This window comes from Coturnix japonica, chromosome 9 (assembly GCF_054131305.1).
Source record: "Coturnix japonica strain WE chromosome 9, WE-NBRP24, whole genome shotgun sequence".
Taxonomy (NCBI): Eukaryota; Metazoa; Chordata; class Aves; order Galliformes; family Phasianidae; genus Coturnix; species Coturnix japonica.
Window position 1 is genome coordinate 27,592,185 of NC_140671.1, and position 18,648 is coordinate 27,610,832.

An 18,648-nucleotide genomic window follows, 5' to 3' on the forward strand; every position below is an offset into this window, starting at 1 on the left:
GGATCAAAGGAGAGGCGCCGAGCGCTCGCTGCAACTTCTGATCCCTTCTCGGTACAGACGCGCGAGTGGCAGACAGCTCTCCTCCACATCAAATGGCAGGAGAGGAGCGGGAGGAAGAAGGGAGAGGGGGAAGAGAAGCTGGGAGAGAGGCAGAGAGGAGGCAGCGAGGGGCTCTGTGCCATTCCGGAGCTCAAGGACGGATAGACAGACGGACAGCAGCCTTTGCTTTCTCCATTCCCCATTGGGAGCGTTCCCCTCCCAGCATCCTTCCCAAAAAGTTTTCCTATTCTTCCAACAAGCAGCTCCCCACAGTTCTCCCGCATTGCTCACGATCCCCTTTCAGGTACTTATTCTCTGAAATAAGATCCCCCTCATCTCCAAACTGGATAGGCTTAAGGGCTGACTCCAGCTTACCGCGGCGAGCTAAGACCCTCCACACCTTTGATCAATTCCCCACTCGCCCACCCCAGACCCTGCTAGGATTTCTGATCTCCAGCCCCCGCTGTAAGTGGATCTGTCTGGGGGAGGCAGGCAGCAGCACCCAAGCATCTCCCCTTCGCCTTTGCAAGGAGGAGACCCCTTGGTGGCATGCACCCTAGAACCCAGTAGTACCCCATAGGGTAACTCCCAGCCTCTGTGCCTCCCACACACTATAGAAGCACAACCCTATAGCCCCATCCTGCTCAACCACAGCAATACACTGCTCCCTCTCCACGCACAGTGCATCAGGAACCAGTAAGCTGACACAATGCCCAAATTCTCTTCTCACACTAAAGACTGATGCAGCATCCCTTTAGTGCATATCTCCTCCATGAGCTCCTCCTGATACTTCAGGGTGCAATGTGCATGGCTCATCTCAGCAGCCCCAGAGGACACTCTGGGGATGGGGATGCATCCCTAGGGACCCCTCAGCCCTCCCAGTCTCTGGATGTCCCATTTGCAACCTGCATCCATGTGCTGTCAGCAGTCCCAGCAGCTTATTGCCTTTGGGATAGGAGCAAGTATGGGTTTCCCTTTCAAAGCACACCCATTACGGTTAGGAAAGCTGGAGGTCATGGACCCACAACCTGTTCCACCTCCTCATAGCTCTACAGTTCTCCCACACCCCCTGAATTCAATATACTTTCCACAATCCCTGTTCATGGAAAAAAAGAGGGTGCATGTTGGGCTTCGTGCCTGACCCACTGCTGTAGGTTTTTCCTATCACAGATGGCTTTTCACAGCCAGGGCACAGCTGGAGCACAGCTGTTCCCCCATCAGCAGGTTTTAACAGGCACACACGATGCACGGGCACACACACTGGTGTGCACACACGGATATCAATGCCCTCGTGCAGGCAGGCGTGCAAGGCTGTGAGTCCTGCCTCTGAGTCCTAATTATTCCTTTTGTTGCATCCCTCCCTTTTAAGCCTCCCCTCTGTTTTGCATCCTGTATCCCACTGCTGCCTTTCCCTGCTGTTTCCCATTGGTTCCGTTGGCAGCAGCCAAGCTCTTGCCTCTGAATGCCAGAGGTCACTCTGACCTGCTCGTTACCAGGCTGGATGCTGTATTAACTGCTCATCTCTCCTTTTCTTTATCTGCCCTGCCTGCCTTGTCTTGAGTTCCCTTATTTATTAAAAGTGGGGAAAATCCTGCATTTTTATTCTCCCGGTCTGTTTCACCTTCACACCTCCCTGTGTTTATTCCTCCTCTCATTTGTCTCATGGCTTTTTTTCCTTTATATTTCTTCTCCTATTTTCTCTTTATCCCCCTTTCTCCCCATTTTGTCTATCTCTGACACATCATTCAGTCCAATCCTGGTCTTACTGAGGCTCCTCTTAAAATCCCAAGTCTCAGGAAGCAGCAGTTTGCTCCAAAAGCAGCCTTTCTCATCCAGTAATATCTCAGCAATCCACACAGAGCACAACCAACCTCACCTCACACCCTGAGCAGGGGCTAAGAGTACACTTTCTTTGCAAGCATAGGAGAAAATTGAGGGACCGTGGTTAGTTCAGCCCCAGTTATGAGCCTAATAGGTGTAAAGAGTGAGGGAAGACGGTTTTACTGCACAGGGAAGATGGACAGAAAGAATTTTGGACCCTGTTTCTGTGCTTGCAGGAGTAACATCAATAAGAATCAGGCAAAAAAAATGTATATATATATATATATGTATACACGTCTCTATTTTCACATGAGAAAATTGTTCCATTCTCCCCTTTTGCCGCTGTTTGGAGCAGAGGCATCTAATTGACAAGAGCAGATGGGCTCTGTTTGGTTAAACAGGGGAGGGGAAAAAATTAAATAAATAATGAAACTTTAGTGGAGAAAGCACCAGCTTCCCTGGGACACATGCATTAAGTGTTGTGAGAGATGGAGCTGCATTTGGCACCGTGTAAGGGAAAGCACCAACGCGGTCTCAACAGGCTCTCCCTGGTGGAAAAAGATGTGGGTTTGAGCATGTGTTCCTCCTAAAATCCCGTTTATAGTCTGCTGTAAGGAGGAAAATCACTCTGTGAGGAAGAAATAGGGTGTAAGGAGAGGTTGGGGTGCAAAAGAGGGATGGCGGTCACCTTTGGAATGGGGAGAAGTTCATTGTAGAGATTCAGAGCACTCTAGAGAGATGGGGAATGTGGAAGAGGTATTGTATGGGGAGCAGAGCTAAACGTGGGGGGAAAATGGAATGGAAAAGGAGGGGTAGGAAAGAGGGAAAGAGACTGGGAAAGGAATGGAATGGAAACACGGAATGGAGAAAGGGAATGGGAAAGGAAGGTGGAGGAAACCAGGAGGAAAGGAAAAAGCCCTCGTGTGGGGTGGCACCCAAGAGCGACAGAGGTTAAAGAATACGAGAAGAACATGTTCCTACACCAAGATAAGCTGGGGAAATGAATCCTTATCCTTCCAAAACCAACCCTTTAAAATTCGAGCGAGAGAAGGGTCTGCTTTCAGGGAAACGGGGAATCCTTAATGCTTCCTCCCTCAGCAACTGTAATGCCAGGATGTTCCCAATCTGCTTTGAGGGATGGAAAGATTAAGAATAATAAAAAAATTGCAATAAAATATGTGTGAACGAGGGGGTAATTGTGGACAAATGCAGCATTCAAATTCATTTTTCAGCTCTTTTACACACCATTTCAATCTTATTTTCTGCTTGTTAATGAGATCTTGTTGGTTGGGGTGGGCACGGCTGCCCAGTATCGCTTGGGTAATTGCACATAATTTTCTCTCTACTAGTGATTTGCATCAGATTTTTTTTTTCCTAATTCTTTGCTATTTAAACCCCCTCCTCCCTTTCCCCCCTTCTCTCCCCCCCCTCTTTGTCCCCCCCAGATCTCACCCTCTCCTCCCCCTCTTTCTTCCCCTCCCCTTCTCCTGGCCCAGCAAGACTCATTTTGAATGCTTATTATAAGGCACAGTGTCTCCAACTAAAAAAAAAAAAAAAAAAAAAAAAGAAAAATGGGAAGAAGAAGGAAAAAAAAGAAATAGAAGAACCAGACAGAAAGGATCCATATCACTGCAGGAAGGAGCCAGACACCGCGATGCCTGCTCTGCTCTCGCCAGCTAACATCGTGTCCTTCCCTATTGCCAGGTTCCCCCTCACCCCCCTCCAAAAAAATAAGGCTGCAGCTGGCTCTTCTCACATTCAGATCATCTCTAATCCCACCCCAGCGGGGCTGAGGAAAACATTACCCTGGGCAGTGGGAAGAGCTGGGATGGTGTCGAGAAATACAACGCTTGGGTAGACTAAGGAGAGCTCTGAGTTTAGAGTGAAAACGTGTGGTCAGAACCTGACTTTGTGGCTTCGAGGCTCCCTCCAGGAGTGGTGATAAACCTGAAGTTGTAAAACCTGATTGCAAAATTTGGTTGGAAATCTTTGGTTTCCAGCCATAGACACACTGACTGTGTTGGCTCTACAGCTGTTACACTGGGAATGAACCTGCTCATGGAGCAAAAAAAAAGCCACTGAAAGCCCTCCGAAAATTAAAGCAACAAATATGAGATGATGAACAAGTTTCTCTTGGCTCTTAGTATTTCTGGAGCTGTCTTAATCGCTGGGTGATCCTGTGGGTTTGCTGAAAGATTCAAAGCTCTCAGAAATAACATGTGATGGAAGCACAGGGAGCTCCTGGCTCTTAACTCTGCCTTAATACATTCTCCAGATAGACAGCAGCCATTTGCAATAAACCAACCATCTTTTGCCTTTGGGCAATACCTCACAAGACCCCAACATGCCACAGTGGAGGATGAGATACGTCTGAAATACAGGCCTGGAGCCATAGCCTTCTGGAAGCAGAGATTTGAGGAGGTAAAGCAGTAAACAGAAAAATCCTGAAGACATGAAGACATTCTAAGAGGCAGAAAAGATGTGCTAGAAGGAAAGCAGCTCAGAATACAACACAATACACTAATTCTTTGCTATTTGAAGGGTACCCAGGGAATCTCCCATCATCACAAAGGCTCATTCAGACACAGTCTTTAATTTTCTCTCTACATTGACTTGTAAGGTAGTCATCAACTCAATTTCCTCCCACTTCCCACACTTCACAGAATCGCAGAACGTTGGAAAAGACCACTAAGATCATGTAGTCCAACCACACCCCTCAAAAACCATCCTGAAAGACCATCAGAGAAATGTTTACCTGGACTTAACCAGGTTCATGCAGTGTCTACCATTACAATGATTGTGATGAACCTTGTGATGAACCTAACATCAGCCACAGAGAGAGATGATTCTCAGATAGCAAAGGTCAGAACTTCAGCACAGATGGATGCAAAATGTGAAGCAGGACATGGCTAAAGATGCCCTGGTATCTGGCATTGTAATAATATCGGTTGATAGGTGTTCCCAGACAAATGGGAAATCATTTATCTGTGGGATGAAAGTGAGTTGAAAGTGTTTAAAAGGTATTTACGAAATACCTTGAGGAGATGGGGACTTCACTGTGATGTTCTCCACTGTCCAGAGCAGCTTTCTGACAATCCATGACTGCTGACACCCAAGGTCATGTAATCCAACCATCAACTCATCGCTACCATGATGAGTTAAACCATGTCCCTCAACTATCACCATAGGATAAGGGAGCTGGAGACCAAACTACTGAGGTCTGGAATAGAGGCACAATGGCCTCTAAACTGGGTCAACTGGATGTCCTGGCTGGGAAGCTCCATACAGAACCAGGAGCAGAGCAGGAACAAGGCAAAAAGGCTGGAAAACAAGCAAGAAATGTGGCCATTTCCCATGTGAAGTCTGGGTAAAACTCAGCAACGTCTGTCCTTTGTGTCAAGAGGGGAGGACTGAGCGTGGGGGGACCAAGCCTGCTGAGGCCAAATGTAATCCCCTTTTCTCTGTTGTGGGAATGGAAATGCCATGCTTCTCCTCTTGAATTTCAGCTGCCAGCACCGAGCCTGTCTGGTGGATTCTGGCTGGGACACCCAATCCCAGGGTAACTGGATAGCGTGCTGAGCAAATGCTGGGAGCTCTGAGCTGGCATCCCCCACCGCCTTGTCTAAACTGCAAAGAAATCTCCCTCCTGCTGCTGCTGAGGGATGAAACCAGAGAACTGTCTGTTTGCAGCCCAGACAAACTGCCATCATTTTAAGTTTTCTGCTTGGTTGTTTTTTTTACCTCGTGAATTCCCTCCTTTCCTGCAGTTGGCATTTAGCCCCGGAGATATCACAGAGAGCAGCACAGGAGGATGGGAGCATTGAGGTTTGACCTGTAATTCAGGTGAATGGATGAAATGTGCACATATAAGTTGCAGAGCATCCTCTATCCCCTATTTGCACACCTCACCACGTAAAAGAGGACATTTCTAACAGCTCTTTTTGAGGAGGGTAAGAGCATTTCTCACATCCCTCCACTAGGAACAGCAAAGAGCTTAGGAAAGCAGTGAGTTGGCAAGATAAGTAAATAGAAAGCAGTCATAAAATAACCTGGGTTAGTCCTTACCAGGCACAAAGGAAATAGAAGAATTTAAATGCTGATATCTTGGCCCTCACATGATTAGAAGCATTAGGAAAATGGGAATCTCCCCTTCTTGGGGGTGCAAAGCTCTCTTTTCTTCAGGACTGCAAGATAATGTATCCTCTCTTTCCCATACAAAGGGCTTATTGGCTCAGGCCTCTATCTTCCCCTACCCTGAGCCTGGGGGCAGGGTAATTTGGGATAGGGATAAGCACAGAAAAAGCATTGGTATGGTCATTTCCATGAGCCTCTGATTGAGAGAGGAGGACTAGTAAGTAGATGCTGAAGGTACAGAAATGGAAATTGCATGTTGGACTTGCATACGTCTGGTGCTTGTGCAGATTATCACGTGGATCTCACCCCCCAACTTATTCCTTGGTGCTAAATTGCACTTGTGATAATAGGAATTAATCATGTGCCCTCAACTAGCTAACCTGCCTTAGAATCCCATATTGTATGCTCATCTCCCAAGCCTAGTGCTATTAGAAACCCATTGTCAGAAAGATGTCTCCTTATTTGCCCCACAAAATTACACTGTTTGTGGCAATATTCAGCCCCATACCAGTCACACTTCTACATTTTCTATCTTACGACCATCCAAAGATAGAAGTGGGATTTTTATACTGTTTCAGAGGAGCTGCAAGATTTCCCTCTTTCCATTGACACTCTATGTTTGTTTTCACACTCGAGAGTTCACAAGTTATTGGACCTTAAAATCTATCTACCTCTGCGATGTCCCTGTTTACTGGACCCCTCTCTAAAACAGTTGTAGCCTTTTCATTTCAGATGCCTACCTAATTTATCCCAGTAGTATCAGATTATTTTGTGCTTCCTGTCCTAAATGGTGATACTGGCCAAACTGAAACGATGACTGCAGGGCACTTCATGAGCCTCCATATCTCACAACTGATTGAGAGCAAAAGTGAAAGACATTTGGCACCCACCCCAGGACAGGACAGCAGGCACTGCATAAGTACAAGTCATTGCTGTTGATGCTCAGCATACGGTATGTGCTTTACTGCACTTAAAAGGAAACATGGATCTGGAAAACAGATTGTGTTGAGCTCTGCCTAACAAGGTGACAAAAAATTAGGATTTTTATCTCATAATGGTGATAGAGATGGATTAAGTAGGGGGTGCATTCTCAGCTGGTGCAAATCCTGGCATCTCCATTCACTTCTAGGCCAAGAACATAAGCCTCATCCTGTGACACACACACACAGCACAAGCCTTTCTGTTTGCTCCGGACTTGCTGCTGATGGAGGACATAACCTCCACATTGCTGAGGCTCGTTTCTCTGCTACACACAGCGTGCAATGCCATGCATGCCATTGGAAGAAATAGGACAGAGCCAGGTGATAACCTTTGCAAGGCAGCTGGGACAAGGCAGGGCTCTGCTTGGACCTTGGGCAGGGTAAAAAGTAACCGAGTAAAGTAATTTCTGCCCTAGAAATCCTTCTGGAGCACTAAGAAGACAAGCACCAATGCTCTAGGTCCTGACAACTGCAGTGAGATGCCCTGAATGTGGTAACCTACAGGATGCAAATGCTCTGGCAGTACAGTGATGGGCTCAGGATTGAGATACTGCCGATAAACAAATTAACTAATTGCTTTAACTAGGCTGCCTCCAAGAACTCACGACAATAACAATAACTCCCTTGTTAACTCTAATTCATTGTGATAGCCTGAAGCCTGCCCTGCTCTCAGAGGATCTGGACCAGCCAAATGCTCTCAACCAAAGAAAAAGAATGGAAGCGGGTCACATACCTGTGGAGAGAGGCCATTGCTAACAGGATTCATGTGGTTGGCAGGAGCTGCAGCATTCATGAAGCTGTCTGAGTAGCTGGAGAAGCTGTGTCGGGCCCCATAGGCAGAGCTGGAGTCAGCTGCAGCAGCGGCAGCGAGCCCTCCCTGGTGCATTGTGGATGGTGGCAGGGGCTGGGGTCTGTGCACGGTGCTGCCTCCATCTGCAAAGAGGTGGTGATAAAATCACAGGATGGTTTGGGTTGGAAGGGACCCTAAAACCCATCTGGTTCCAACCCCCTGCTGTGGGCAGGGTTGCCACCTACTAGGCCAGGTTGCCCGGGGCCACATCCAGCTTGGCCCATGTTGTTTGCTTTGGACTGATGGAATCTTCACCTCAAAGCTGAGTTAAACAGATGTGAGACACATTGGTGTAGCAGAAAGGACCATGAGACAGTGAGCAGAGAGGATCCACCTGCTCTCCGGAGGAGAAAGGACTTTCCATTGATGTGAGCCAAAAGCTGGCCTTCACAATGAAGGAAAACCATCCACCCATTACAAAGGTCTAAGTTCTGTCACAAATCAGAAACGACTGATGGGATGTTGTAGAGCAAAGCAGAGAAGGAATGGCCAACAGGGTGATGTAGGGCAATATAGAGAAGGGATGGCCAATGGGATGATGTAGGGCAATGCAGAGAAGGGATGGCCAATGGGATGATGTAGGGCAATGCATAGAAGGGATGGCCAACGTGGTGATGTAGGACAAGAAGAGAGGAACAAGGTGGGTAAACGAGTGCTTACCTTGGGAAATGGTGGTGGTTGGGTAGGTGGAGTCTGGCAGCTGGTACGGGGGCAGAGTTGGCATTCCTGTGGGTGGGAAGCCCCCTGGCAGCAGATGGTTGAATGCTGCGAGTTGGTTTGCACCCGCCTGCTTGCGCCATCTTGCTCGTCGGTTGCTGAACCACACCTGGGATGGGGATAGAAAAGAGTAGGTGTGACTGGTTGAAAATAAACTCAAGTTGGATGATATCTTAATAACACATCCAATGGCAACCTGTCCTAAGATACAGCACTGGCCAAAGATAGGTTGAAGTTGTGCCCTGGCATTGACTTTCAGGGTATTTGTCCCCATTCCTTAGTCTCCTTTCTCTCCAATTACAGCACTACCACTGCCCTGTCTCCTGGGTAAAGATACATGCATTTAATATTGTGAAAGATATCATTAAGAGCACGGGAGGGTTCTATCAGCAGTAGGGTGAGAAAAAGAGGAATAATTCAGCTTGTGTATTCCGAGACAGTCCATACCAAATAGATGCATTGCTACCACCTGGCCATTCTGCCTCGTTATCTGACAACTATGTGAATTATGCTGAAGGATTAAGTACCATAATAGCAACACGGCTGCACTGTTAGGAGGGATAAACAGACAGATTAGCATCATGGTTTCTATGTTAGACAAGCTAAATAGATACAACCAGACCGGAGGGAATACAAGGTTTTCTTAGCTCCTCTGTACTGCAGCAAATCACTGTTGTCTGTATGCTAAGACATGCTCTCCTTGCAAGAGGCACTGCAGTGTGCTCAAGCATTGTACTGCAGCCAATTTAAATCTCTGTGCATTAAAACAGACGCAGTATTAATGCATGTGCAAATCTGGGCTCGTGTTTCCTACAGCACTAGTTTACCTGTAAGACACAAGGGGAGGTTTTTCTAAATTCATGCCTGCAGTGATGTGTTTTATCATGGGCAATCTCCCTTCTGGAGAGTGAGAAGTGCTTCTCAGGCTGTCTCTTGGGCTTGGTTTACTTTATTTAATCAGAGAGGCTCTCAGGACCGATCCCTGTTTGGGGTTCAGAAGTATGCGGATAAGCTTTCAAGCCAGATGAGAATGCAGCTGCTGGACTTTGTGAGGCCTAAAGGGCTAGGAAACACGATTAAATTTCACAGCAACATGAAAAAATGAAGCAAAAATCAAGAGTGTAAAGCATTCAAGGGAAAAAATATCCTCCATCAGGCTTCCAAGCTGCTCAACGTGAGGTCAGAAGCTGGGGTTACAAGGGGGCTGAGGCACTGCCATCCAAACTGTCCCCACGTCTTGTGAACCAAAACAAAACTCTCTTCCCTAAATATAATGGAATCTGAGTCCAATGCTCCCTTCCCTCTTTGGAGCAGCTCTCTGAAATGTATGCAGTGCTGATGTCAGGTCCTTGGCACCCAACGTGCCTCTTTACAGACCTGTCCCTACTGCGCTGCCTGGAGCGGCGTAACCTCCCAACACCTTCCAAAAGCGTGACAGAAATAGGTCAGCTCACATCCGATCTGCATTGATCCACAGAGCCCATGCAGGTCGGAATCTCTGTGTTCATTTTTGGCACCAGAAGTCGCTAGCAAAATCTAGGACAGAGTTAAGGAGAGAGAAATGAATGAGCATCAAGGCCTGTAGCGCTTTCGAGTTCTTTTTATCCGGTCCAACCCATGACACAGTTTCTAAGAGCAGTGAGCTGCAGAAATAAATAACCTTTTGTTTGCATGGTCATTAGAAGTGGATGGTCCTGCCCTTTTCTCTCACACACAGGTATGTGTTAATTCCTGCTCCTTAAGGATACGTAGCTTGGCTCCTCCTCTCCTCTTCCACATTTAAGACCATTGGAATTGGAAGGGACCCTCAAAGCCATCTGGTCCAACTCTGTTACACTGAGCAGGGATAACCACAGCTCCATCAGTGCTCAGAGCATCTCAAGCCTGACTTGGGTGTCCTCACCACCTCTCTGAGCAACTTCAGTGCCTCACCACCCTCAGTGTAGTCCAGGAATGTCAAAACTTTGAGCAGATTTGGATCATGTTCCATTACATCACATGAAGTTAATGCTGTCTGTGCACTTATTCAGACGAGGTTAAAATGCAAAAGTGTGTACAGCTTCTATTAGTATGCTTCTCCAAAGCAAAGGGTGTGTAGTTGATTTACTTCTTATTTATTTCAGATTTATTTTATTTTATTCTGAAGAGAGACGACTGACCAGATATTTTTACAACACATGGGCCAGAAAGGCCTTTCCAGGGGTCACCCTTGGGATGCCCTTCAGCTTACAGTACATGTGGGCTTGGGAAGGAAGGAAAGCTATTTTCATGGCTTTGGACTATAACTAGAGAAAAATTTGGTTCCTAATTATGCTACAAGCTCCTCCCGTGACCTTGGACAAGCTTTGCCTTTCCAATTTGAAATCAGTAGAAACATTCAAGAAATGTTGGTCCTTATGCATCAGGTCATCATTTATAAAGTGAAGATAAACCCCATCTTTACATAGAATCATAGAACCATTTAGGCTGGAAAGACTACTAAGATAATTTAGTCCAACCATCAGCCCATTTTTCTGACATTTTCGTTCATTTCAGCTCCCTGAAACCACCTAAGGTAGGGGCCATAATTAACTCCCACTATGTGGTATTCCCAACAAGGTGAGAGCTCTGTCTCAGATGGAGCGTCGCAGCAAATAATAAAGAATAATGATAGTAAACACGCATGCAAGCAAATGAGATTCATAACTACACGCTGAAGTGCAGTGCTTCTCAGTAGAGCCTGGATTCTCCAGCCACAAATACACCGAAACCTTCCACAAAGGAATTGATAGGATTTATCTTCCCATGCAGAGGAAGGGACATTTCATGGCCCAAACAGGTTGATTCTGCCCCTTATTTATAACCCCCAGAAAAAAGGCAGATACATTCCAGCTAATGACGTTAGCAATTCTTTCCCTTCCCCCGCCTTAAAGGTGGCTCAGGCCTTTATGCTTATAAATCATTTTATTGGTAGTTAAAATACAGAGGCTAGAGCATCTAACTGTAACGCGAGGCGCACTTCAAAGGGAACCTGCTTTCATTGCACAACAGTTAAGGTTTTATCAGCCACTAAAGATTCCCCCTGCCAGAGGATCCTGTTACACCATGGTAAGCCCAGGGTGAAGGCTAAGGCTGCTGAAAGCAGACTGGTGGGAAGGAGCTGAGGAAGAGGAAGAAGTTTTGGAGCTGCTCGAGCAAAACTGCATGGGTAAAGTTTTGTGCTGGGACAAATGCACTGAAATAAGCAGGGACACCCACAGCCCTATCAGTGAAACCCTCCAGCCTGACCTTGGCTGTGTGCACACCTCTCTGAGCAACCTGTGCAGTGCCTTGATGCCCTTAGCATAAGAAGCTTCTTCCTTACATCTGATGAGAACTCTGTGACAAGAGCATTGCACCATGGGCTACACTTGCACAGCAAACAAGGATGCTGCTCTGAGACCTGCGATCACACCTCTTAATTGCAGAGTATCTCTTCCAGCATCCCTTACACAGATGGCAAAGGGAGGCACAGAGAAGCTAAGAAACCTCTTCAATCCCTCACTGTCAGCTGATTTTGGAAGAGCCCATCCTCCCCACCAGCCTGGGTTTGGGGCAAAGGTTAGCACTGGTTCTTATTTAACCCGAATGCTTGGACCCAGCCCTCACTGAGATGTCCCAGTCACTTGTTCTCAAGCAGAGAATAGCAGGGAAGGGTTGCAGAGACAGCTGCCTGCCAGGATGGGGCTGGACTGAATTATCCCCGCAGCCGCTGAGATATGGGTCAGCTCCCACAATTTGTCAGACAAGGAGAGGAAAGGAAGGTCAAAAAGAGCCTCCTGTGGGAAAGAAAGCCTGTTGTTTTCCTGCTCGTCCTAATCAGGACTTGATGTTGGAGAAAGATGGATGGGATAAATGAGCTCATAAATGGAAACAGGGATGGAAAAGCCAAGGCGTGTCCTTGCTCTGCAGAAGGATGGAAGAGATGCAGCAAGTGTTGCAGAAACCTGGTGGCAAAGAATCTCACAACCCAGGCACCCAAATTCCACCAAAATCAGATGAGATCCCTCTGCAGGTTGCATGGAGGCTTTGCAGATTGGGTTCTCCTCCAAACCAGGACATTGCCTGTCCTGGTCCACACCAGTCCTAAGCATTAGGAATGCAAGAGCATCATTGAGGCAGCTGAGATAATTCCTTACAGAACAGAGGGGATTTAAGCCCACAACAAGGCACAGATTTTAGGCACACAGGTTTTATCCATGCATGCAGGGACCCAGCTGTACCTAGTGACACTTTGGTTCAGTGCCCACAATGCTGAACCTCTGTCACTGGTGGGTGATACAGTTAAGACAAGGTTAGCGGAGCAGAACAAATGATTCCTCACAAATGAGATTATCCAATGAATTTATCCTATATTTCTCCTGGCACTTCCCTGCTCCTGAAGGTGCTGGCTATTTGTAACATTCTTCTGAAGAGTCTGAACCATTTCTGGTATGTGGGCTTATTATTATTATTATTATTATTTTGCAAACCACTGTTGACTAAACCAACCATCTTTGGCAGTAAGATGTTTGATTATGGCTTCACATCTCCAAACCCAACCCTCCTCACCAAAACAGCTTCACCACATAGTTTCAAAGCCAGAACCATTTTGGCCCACTTTCCTTGGGCTGGAAATTTGGTGATAAAGGTTCTTCTCACAAAACTCGGAGGCCCTGTTTGTTTTTCACACAATGGGACAGACACTGCGCTGCTATAAATCAGTGCGACTGCACCCGCTCCCATTTAACGCACGGCATTCCACACGACGGTCTCATCTGAGGAACTGGGACCCAGTTCATTGCTTTGGCCTCTGGGCCCTCTTTCCTTTGTAAGAAAAGCAAATCTTTGCCACATTGTTGAGGCAATCCCTTGTTCAGCTCACAAGCAAAGCAGACCAAGGAACGCAGCGCAAAACGAGCTACTGCCAAATGGTGCTGCTCGTCCTCAAGCTTGCAGTCATTCCTGTTGATCCCCAGCCATGTTTTGCTAGAAGGACTATGGGATTAGGTTTATCATCTTCATCTCCAGTAAATTTCATACTTAATGAAATAGTGCTGACTCTCTCCAGCAAGATGCCCTCAGGCTTACACAGCTGGGACTTTGTCCCTCATCAGTGGGACATTTCTATTTCCAAGGGTGCTGCTTACTATAATTCTACTACGAATACCAAAAGTGCTGATGGTTTTCTAAGCAAACCCTTAGATACAGGCAGGGGACGTGCTTGCAATTTCAAGTGCTCACCTCTTGCTTTTGCAAAATTTAGGTGGAAAAAGACCTGCCAATGCGGTTTGGATCTCTGAAAATCTACTTTACCATTTGTCTTTTTATTTGTGATAAGATTGAGGGCTTCTTTGGAGAATATTAGCTGGGATAAGCGTGCTCCTGGTTAGTCTTATTTAAGTGCTTTTCTGTTTCTTAATTCTGGATGAGGAGATGTGAAAGAGGAGCAGCAATGCTGGGACATCAAGCACTGGTCCCCTAAGTGAGTGGGAAGAGATGCTAAGAGATCATAACCACCCAATGTGGTTAGCAGCATCCCTCTGCAGCATGAGGCAGCGAGCATCCAGACCCCACTCTGCACCTCAGCTGCATCCAGCCTTGCTGGCTTTGCCTTGCAAAGTCCCTTATTCAAGCTGGATCAGCGTACTGCCCTCGCTTTGACCTTGCTGGGAGCTTGGCACTGTGCTGCTGTCCCTTACCATGCCCAGGCACCACTGTGGTTCTCACGGCCTGACTGCACAGTGCCAGGGGCTGCTCTCTGCCCAGCTGGATGCTCCGGTGTGCGAGGGCATGGCTGGCCCAGTGCCGTGGAAAATAAGCGTGCCAAGCTCAGCTCTGCCAAGGAGAGCCCCAGCTCCCAGCTCTGCAGCACTGCACCAATGCCAAAACCACGGGGCAGCTGTTGTGTCATAACCCCCTCGCAGCTCTCTTCAAGAAGTGTAAATGAGTGAGACCCTCAGGAAGAAAGAAAACATTCTCAGCTGACCTTTAAGGATGGAGGATTGCTTCAAAAGAGCCTGTTTGGACACATCTCAAAGGGTTTGGGAAGCAAAACAGCAGGCAAACAGCATCAGGCTCCCACCGTTTTGCACGACTCCAGCTCATGCCCAGAGCTGGGAGAGCTGCCTGTCACCACCCCATCCCTCCATCCATCACCTCTGCCTTCAGAAAGCAAAGCACGGACCTCTGACCACAGCTGGTGTGAGAGCATCCCTCTAGCACAGAGCAGAGAGATCTGAGAAGTTGTTGGGAAATCACAGAACCACAGAATGGTTGGGTCAGATGGGACCTTAAAGCCCATCCAGTTCCAACCACCTGCCATGGGCTGGGTGCTCCCCACCAGCTCACACTACCCAGGACTCCATCCAACCTGAACCTTGTGCACCTCCAAGGATGGGGCACCCACAGCTCTCTGTGTAACCTGGAAAACAGACTGCAGAAAGCTGCTACAAAAACAAGGGTTTGGTAGTTTGCAGCTCCTCCAACCCTGAGAACAGAACTGCTTTGTGCAAAATCTTGAGCAAAATGAAATGGAATTTTCTTTCTGGTGCTCCATTTGGCATGCCGGAGCCGTCGCAGCACGATCTGGAGTATGGCTGTTTGTTTACTACCGTTTGAAAGTGTGTCATAAAATACAGATGATGTGAGTAGCCTAGAAATGCACCAAGGTTTCAGAAACAGAATTGCTCTGAGCCTTTTTATTAAATGAAACATCCATTTACTCCCAGGCTGAAATCACAATGGGATCCATCATAGAAATGATCAATAAAGCATTGGGTTGCGACTCCTGCTCTCTAGTTTAATTTTGTTATTGTAATAACTGTTTCTCAGTGCATGGAATTTCCTGGGGATTAACAACAAACATCAACATCACAACAAATCCACCCCTCCTGATTTAATTCCGTGCACTGGCACAGGTTACCCAGAGAGGTGGTGGTACCCCATCATTGGAGACACACAGCGTCAGGCTGCATGGGGCTCTGAGCACTGAAGGAGCTGTGGGTGTCCCTGTCCATTGCAGGGGGGTTGGATCTGACATCCTCAAGAGTTCCATCTAACTCAAACTATGATTCTATGACTCTCTCATTCTATGAACAGAGCTTGTGGCACACGTGCTTGTCCCCAGCTGCTGTGGTATCGCCATCTGAATCACTCGGAGGTGATGCTGAGAAGTAAAACCATTTTTTTTTTGGGGGGGAGGTAGGTGGGATAATGATTTTGGTGGGTTTCTGGGAAAGGATTTTGAGATCATTCTTTGGAACCCATCATGTCTTACTCACCATAGCACCAGGGCAAAGGGAAAGGGGCTGTTTGTGTGGGAACCTATGCACCAAGGTCTCCATTTCCAACATACAAACTTCTAAATGGCTTTGGATTGCAGGGCTGATCAGGGGACATGTACTCTTTCTGTTGATGTTGTTCAAACACCAAAGTGAAATAAGCACCACTATTTGTTTATAACTTGCTTTAAAAGCACAAGGCATTTGGGCAAACAGACCCAACAAATGGGATCATCTACAAGAGGGATTAGGTTCAACTCTGCAGAGCCATGACTGATGTACCCGCTGTCTCTTTGGGCACTGTCACCTTGAGAAGTCATTTCCACACCTGCGTAAGGATTTCTGACAAAACTATTCTCCCATTGAAAAATGCTGTACTGACAAAGCTGAGCCTATGAGAAAAAAGGGCTGTTCTGAAAATGGCCCCTTCTCTAGAAATACCAGGGAGAAAAGTTTCAAAATGATCAGAGAATCCCATTAAGGTTGGTTTGGTTTTTCTTCCATGTAAAACATTGTCATCGCCAGTTCTGTAATTGCAAAAAAAAAACCAGTGTAAAACCCCAAAATACACTGCAGATCAAACCCAAAGCTTCCATTAAATTCACTAAGTGAATTGCTTAGCTGTTGGGCTTAATTTTAAAAATCCATGAACTTTTGGCATTCGGCAGCTTGTTTGCTGGTAGGGTGGAAACAGGAGCATGCAGATGGGCAGGAATTCCTTCAGTGCTGGGCAATTAGTGTGGGCACATGAGTCAAGACATCGCCTTGCATGAAAACACAGTGGGAATTTCCACTGGTGGCCTCGTTTGGCACCAATCTGGAACTGAAATCCTGCTCTAGCGGAAATCCACAGCGGTGTTGTCCCTGTCTACACCAAATTTGGGATTAACCTTTGAATGGCTCAGACCCTATGGCGTGTTGTAGCTTGAGTGCTGGAATCCCACATCCCAACCATGCAGACACTGCGCTGACCCCGCTAAAGCACTGCTCACCCTGCCATGATCATCCTAGCAGATGAGAAACCGGAGCTTGGGAGCGCTCCCCCTTCACCTCCTCTTGTTGTTCGGCTTGGGAATTTTATTAGCTGTCAACGTGTCAAACTTCCACTTAGCTGGACAGCTGCATGACCAGCCGGACTCTAAGGTCTGCCAATAAAGTTTAACAGAGCTATCAGCTTTTCACGTGGAGGAGATTACACTACAGGAGCACTCAGGTATCAGAGAGAGTGAGCGAGAGATGGGCAAGCTCATCTTTCATATGGTAAAGGAAGAGAAAGAAGTATGTTAGCTCAATGGGATCCCATGTAGAAGTTGTGCCTGTATACATTAAAGTTAGAAAGCATGACAACAGCCCTGCTATAGAATTGTGTTTCACAGAGGGTTGGAAAGAACCTCCAAAATCACCTATTCTGAATGTACTTTTCATATACCCTCCTCCCATGTTAACACAAAATGCTCTTGAGGACAAAGTCTGTCCCTTAACACCCAGACCCCCTGATCCTACCATCATTATAACCCTCTCAAACCCAAAGTGCAATTTCTTAACCTTAAAACCTCTTCCCAAATAGGGCTAAGACTGCAAGGTGGTAGGAGATTTCCCTGCTGGATGCATGTGTGTGTGTGTGGCTTTTCTTCCCCCCACCAGAACTTGATTGACTAATGTTTGTAGGTCCCGAGAGCCAGTAAAAGATCTGCTCTGATATCCAGAAAATTTTACAAGGGGCGGCAGGCTTAAAAGTGGTGGGAAGAAGCTGAGCCTGCCAGGATGTCGGAATGAGAAAGCCATCAGGAATGTGCCTCAGAGAACAGCTGCTACTAGAGCCCTGGCAGGAACCTCCACGCGAGCTGCCTGGGAGCAAGTAGGGGGATTCAGAGATCACAGCTTGAAACAAGGGAAAGGTTTCCCTTATTTATTTATTTAGCTTTCCCTTTCTCTGCTTTCGCCTCCCAGCCTTGTCACAGTGAGGTCTACTGCTGGGTTTTGCACTCCCTGGTACTTTTGGGGCTTTCCCCTTCCTCTCCATCACGGTTCATGCAATGCAGATATCTCGTGCTTCATTAAAAGATACACCCTAAACTCTGTTCTCCCTTATAATGCACTTAAAAAAATACCCCATATCAATCTATGCAAGGAATAGTACTTAGAAGCAGAAGATGGAAGGAGGTAAGAAGGCACCTGCCACAATGCTGATGGAAAAAGCCCTTAATGTCCCAGGTGTGCACAGGTGGCAAACATCCCCATCCAGGCAAAATGGGGCAAGCTTGCGGCAATCACACCAAGCTCATCCCACTGAGAACCACAGAACAAAAACAAAAGGCTGTTCTGTGTTGGAGGGGCTGGTTAACAGGCCGTGTCCTTGCCACAAGCCCGCAATGCTCTTTCCCTCCTTGCCCAGCTCTGGCTGCATGCACACAGCTCAGTGCTCAGCCTGAAACCCAATCGCACGGCCGCGCGGAGCTCAGACTGCTGGGGTCTCCATTTCACTTCTCTAACCCAGCACAATCCCCATTCCCTCCCCCTTCCCTTCCCTTTCCCCAAGGGACCCTATTATACCCCCCGATCTGTTCACACTCCTGATCCCTCTGCGTGTTTGCACACACTGCTGACCCAGCCTTTATCTGGAAGACATAAGGGTCTCTGTGTGGAGTTCCCACAAGGGCTATTAATCGTGTAGATGTCAGAGTGCCCCGGCCCCAAACCCTCCCTTCCTGCTCCTCCCTTCTTCTTCCCTCCCCCCACCCTTTTTGTGCTCTCTGGGGAAAGAAAAAAAAAAAAAAAAAAAAGAAAGTTTGATGAAAATTCACACACGGATCTTGCAAACTTTGCA

General features: G+C 47.1%; 1 protein-coding gene across 8 annotated transcripts in view; it reads right to left on the minus strand.

The window, feature by feature from the left end:
• The window catches only part of PAX7 (paired box 7), an 86,677-nt gene that overhangs the window by 25,524 nt on the left and 42,505 nt on the right, over positions 1–18,648 (minus strand). For all 8 annotated transcript variants that reach the window (XM_085509729.1, XM_085509728.1, XM_085509730.1 and 5 more), the window contains 2 exons: positions 8,485–8,650; positions 7,708–7,907 (listed from right to left, as the gene is read on the minus strand). In XM_085509729.1, the coding sequence (XP_085365855.1) occupies positions 7,708–7,907; positions 8,485–8,650 (366 nt within the window). The remainder of the gene's footprint in view (positions 1–7,707; positions 7,908–8,484; positions 8,651–18,648) is intronic.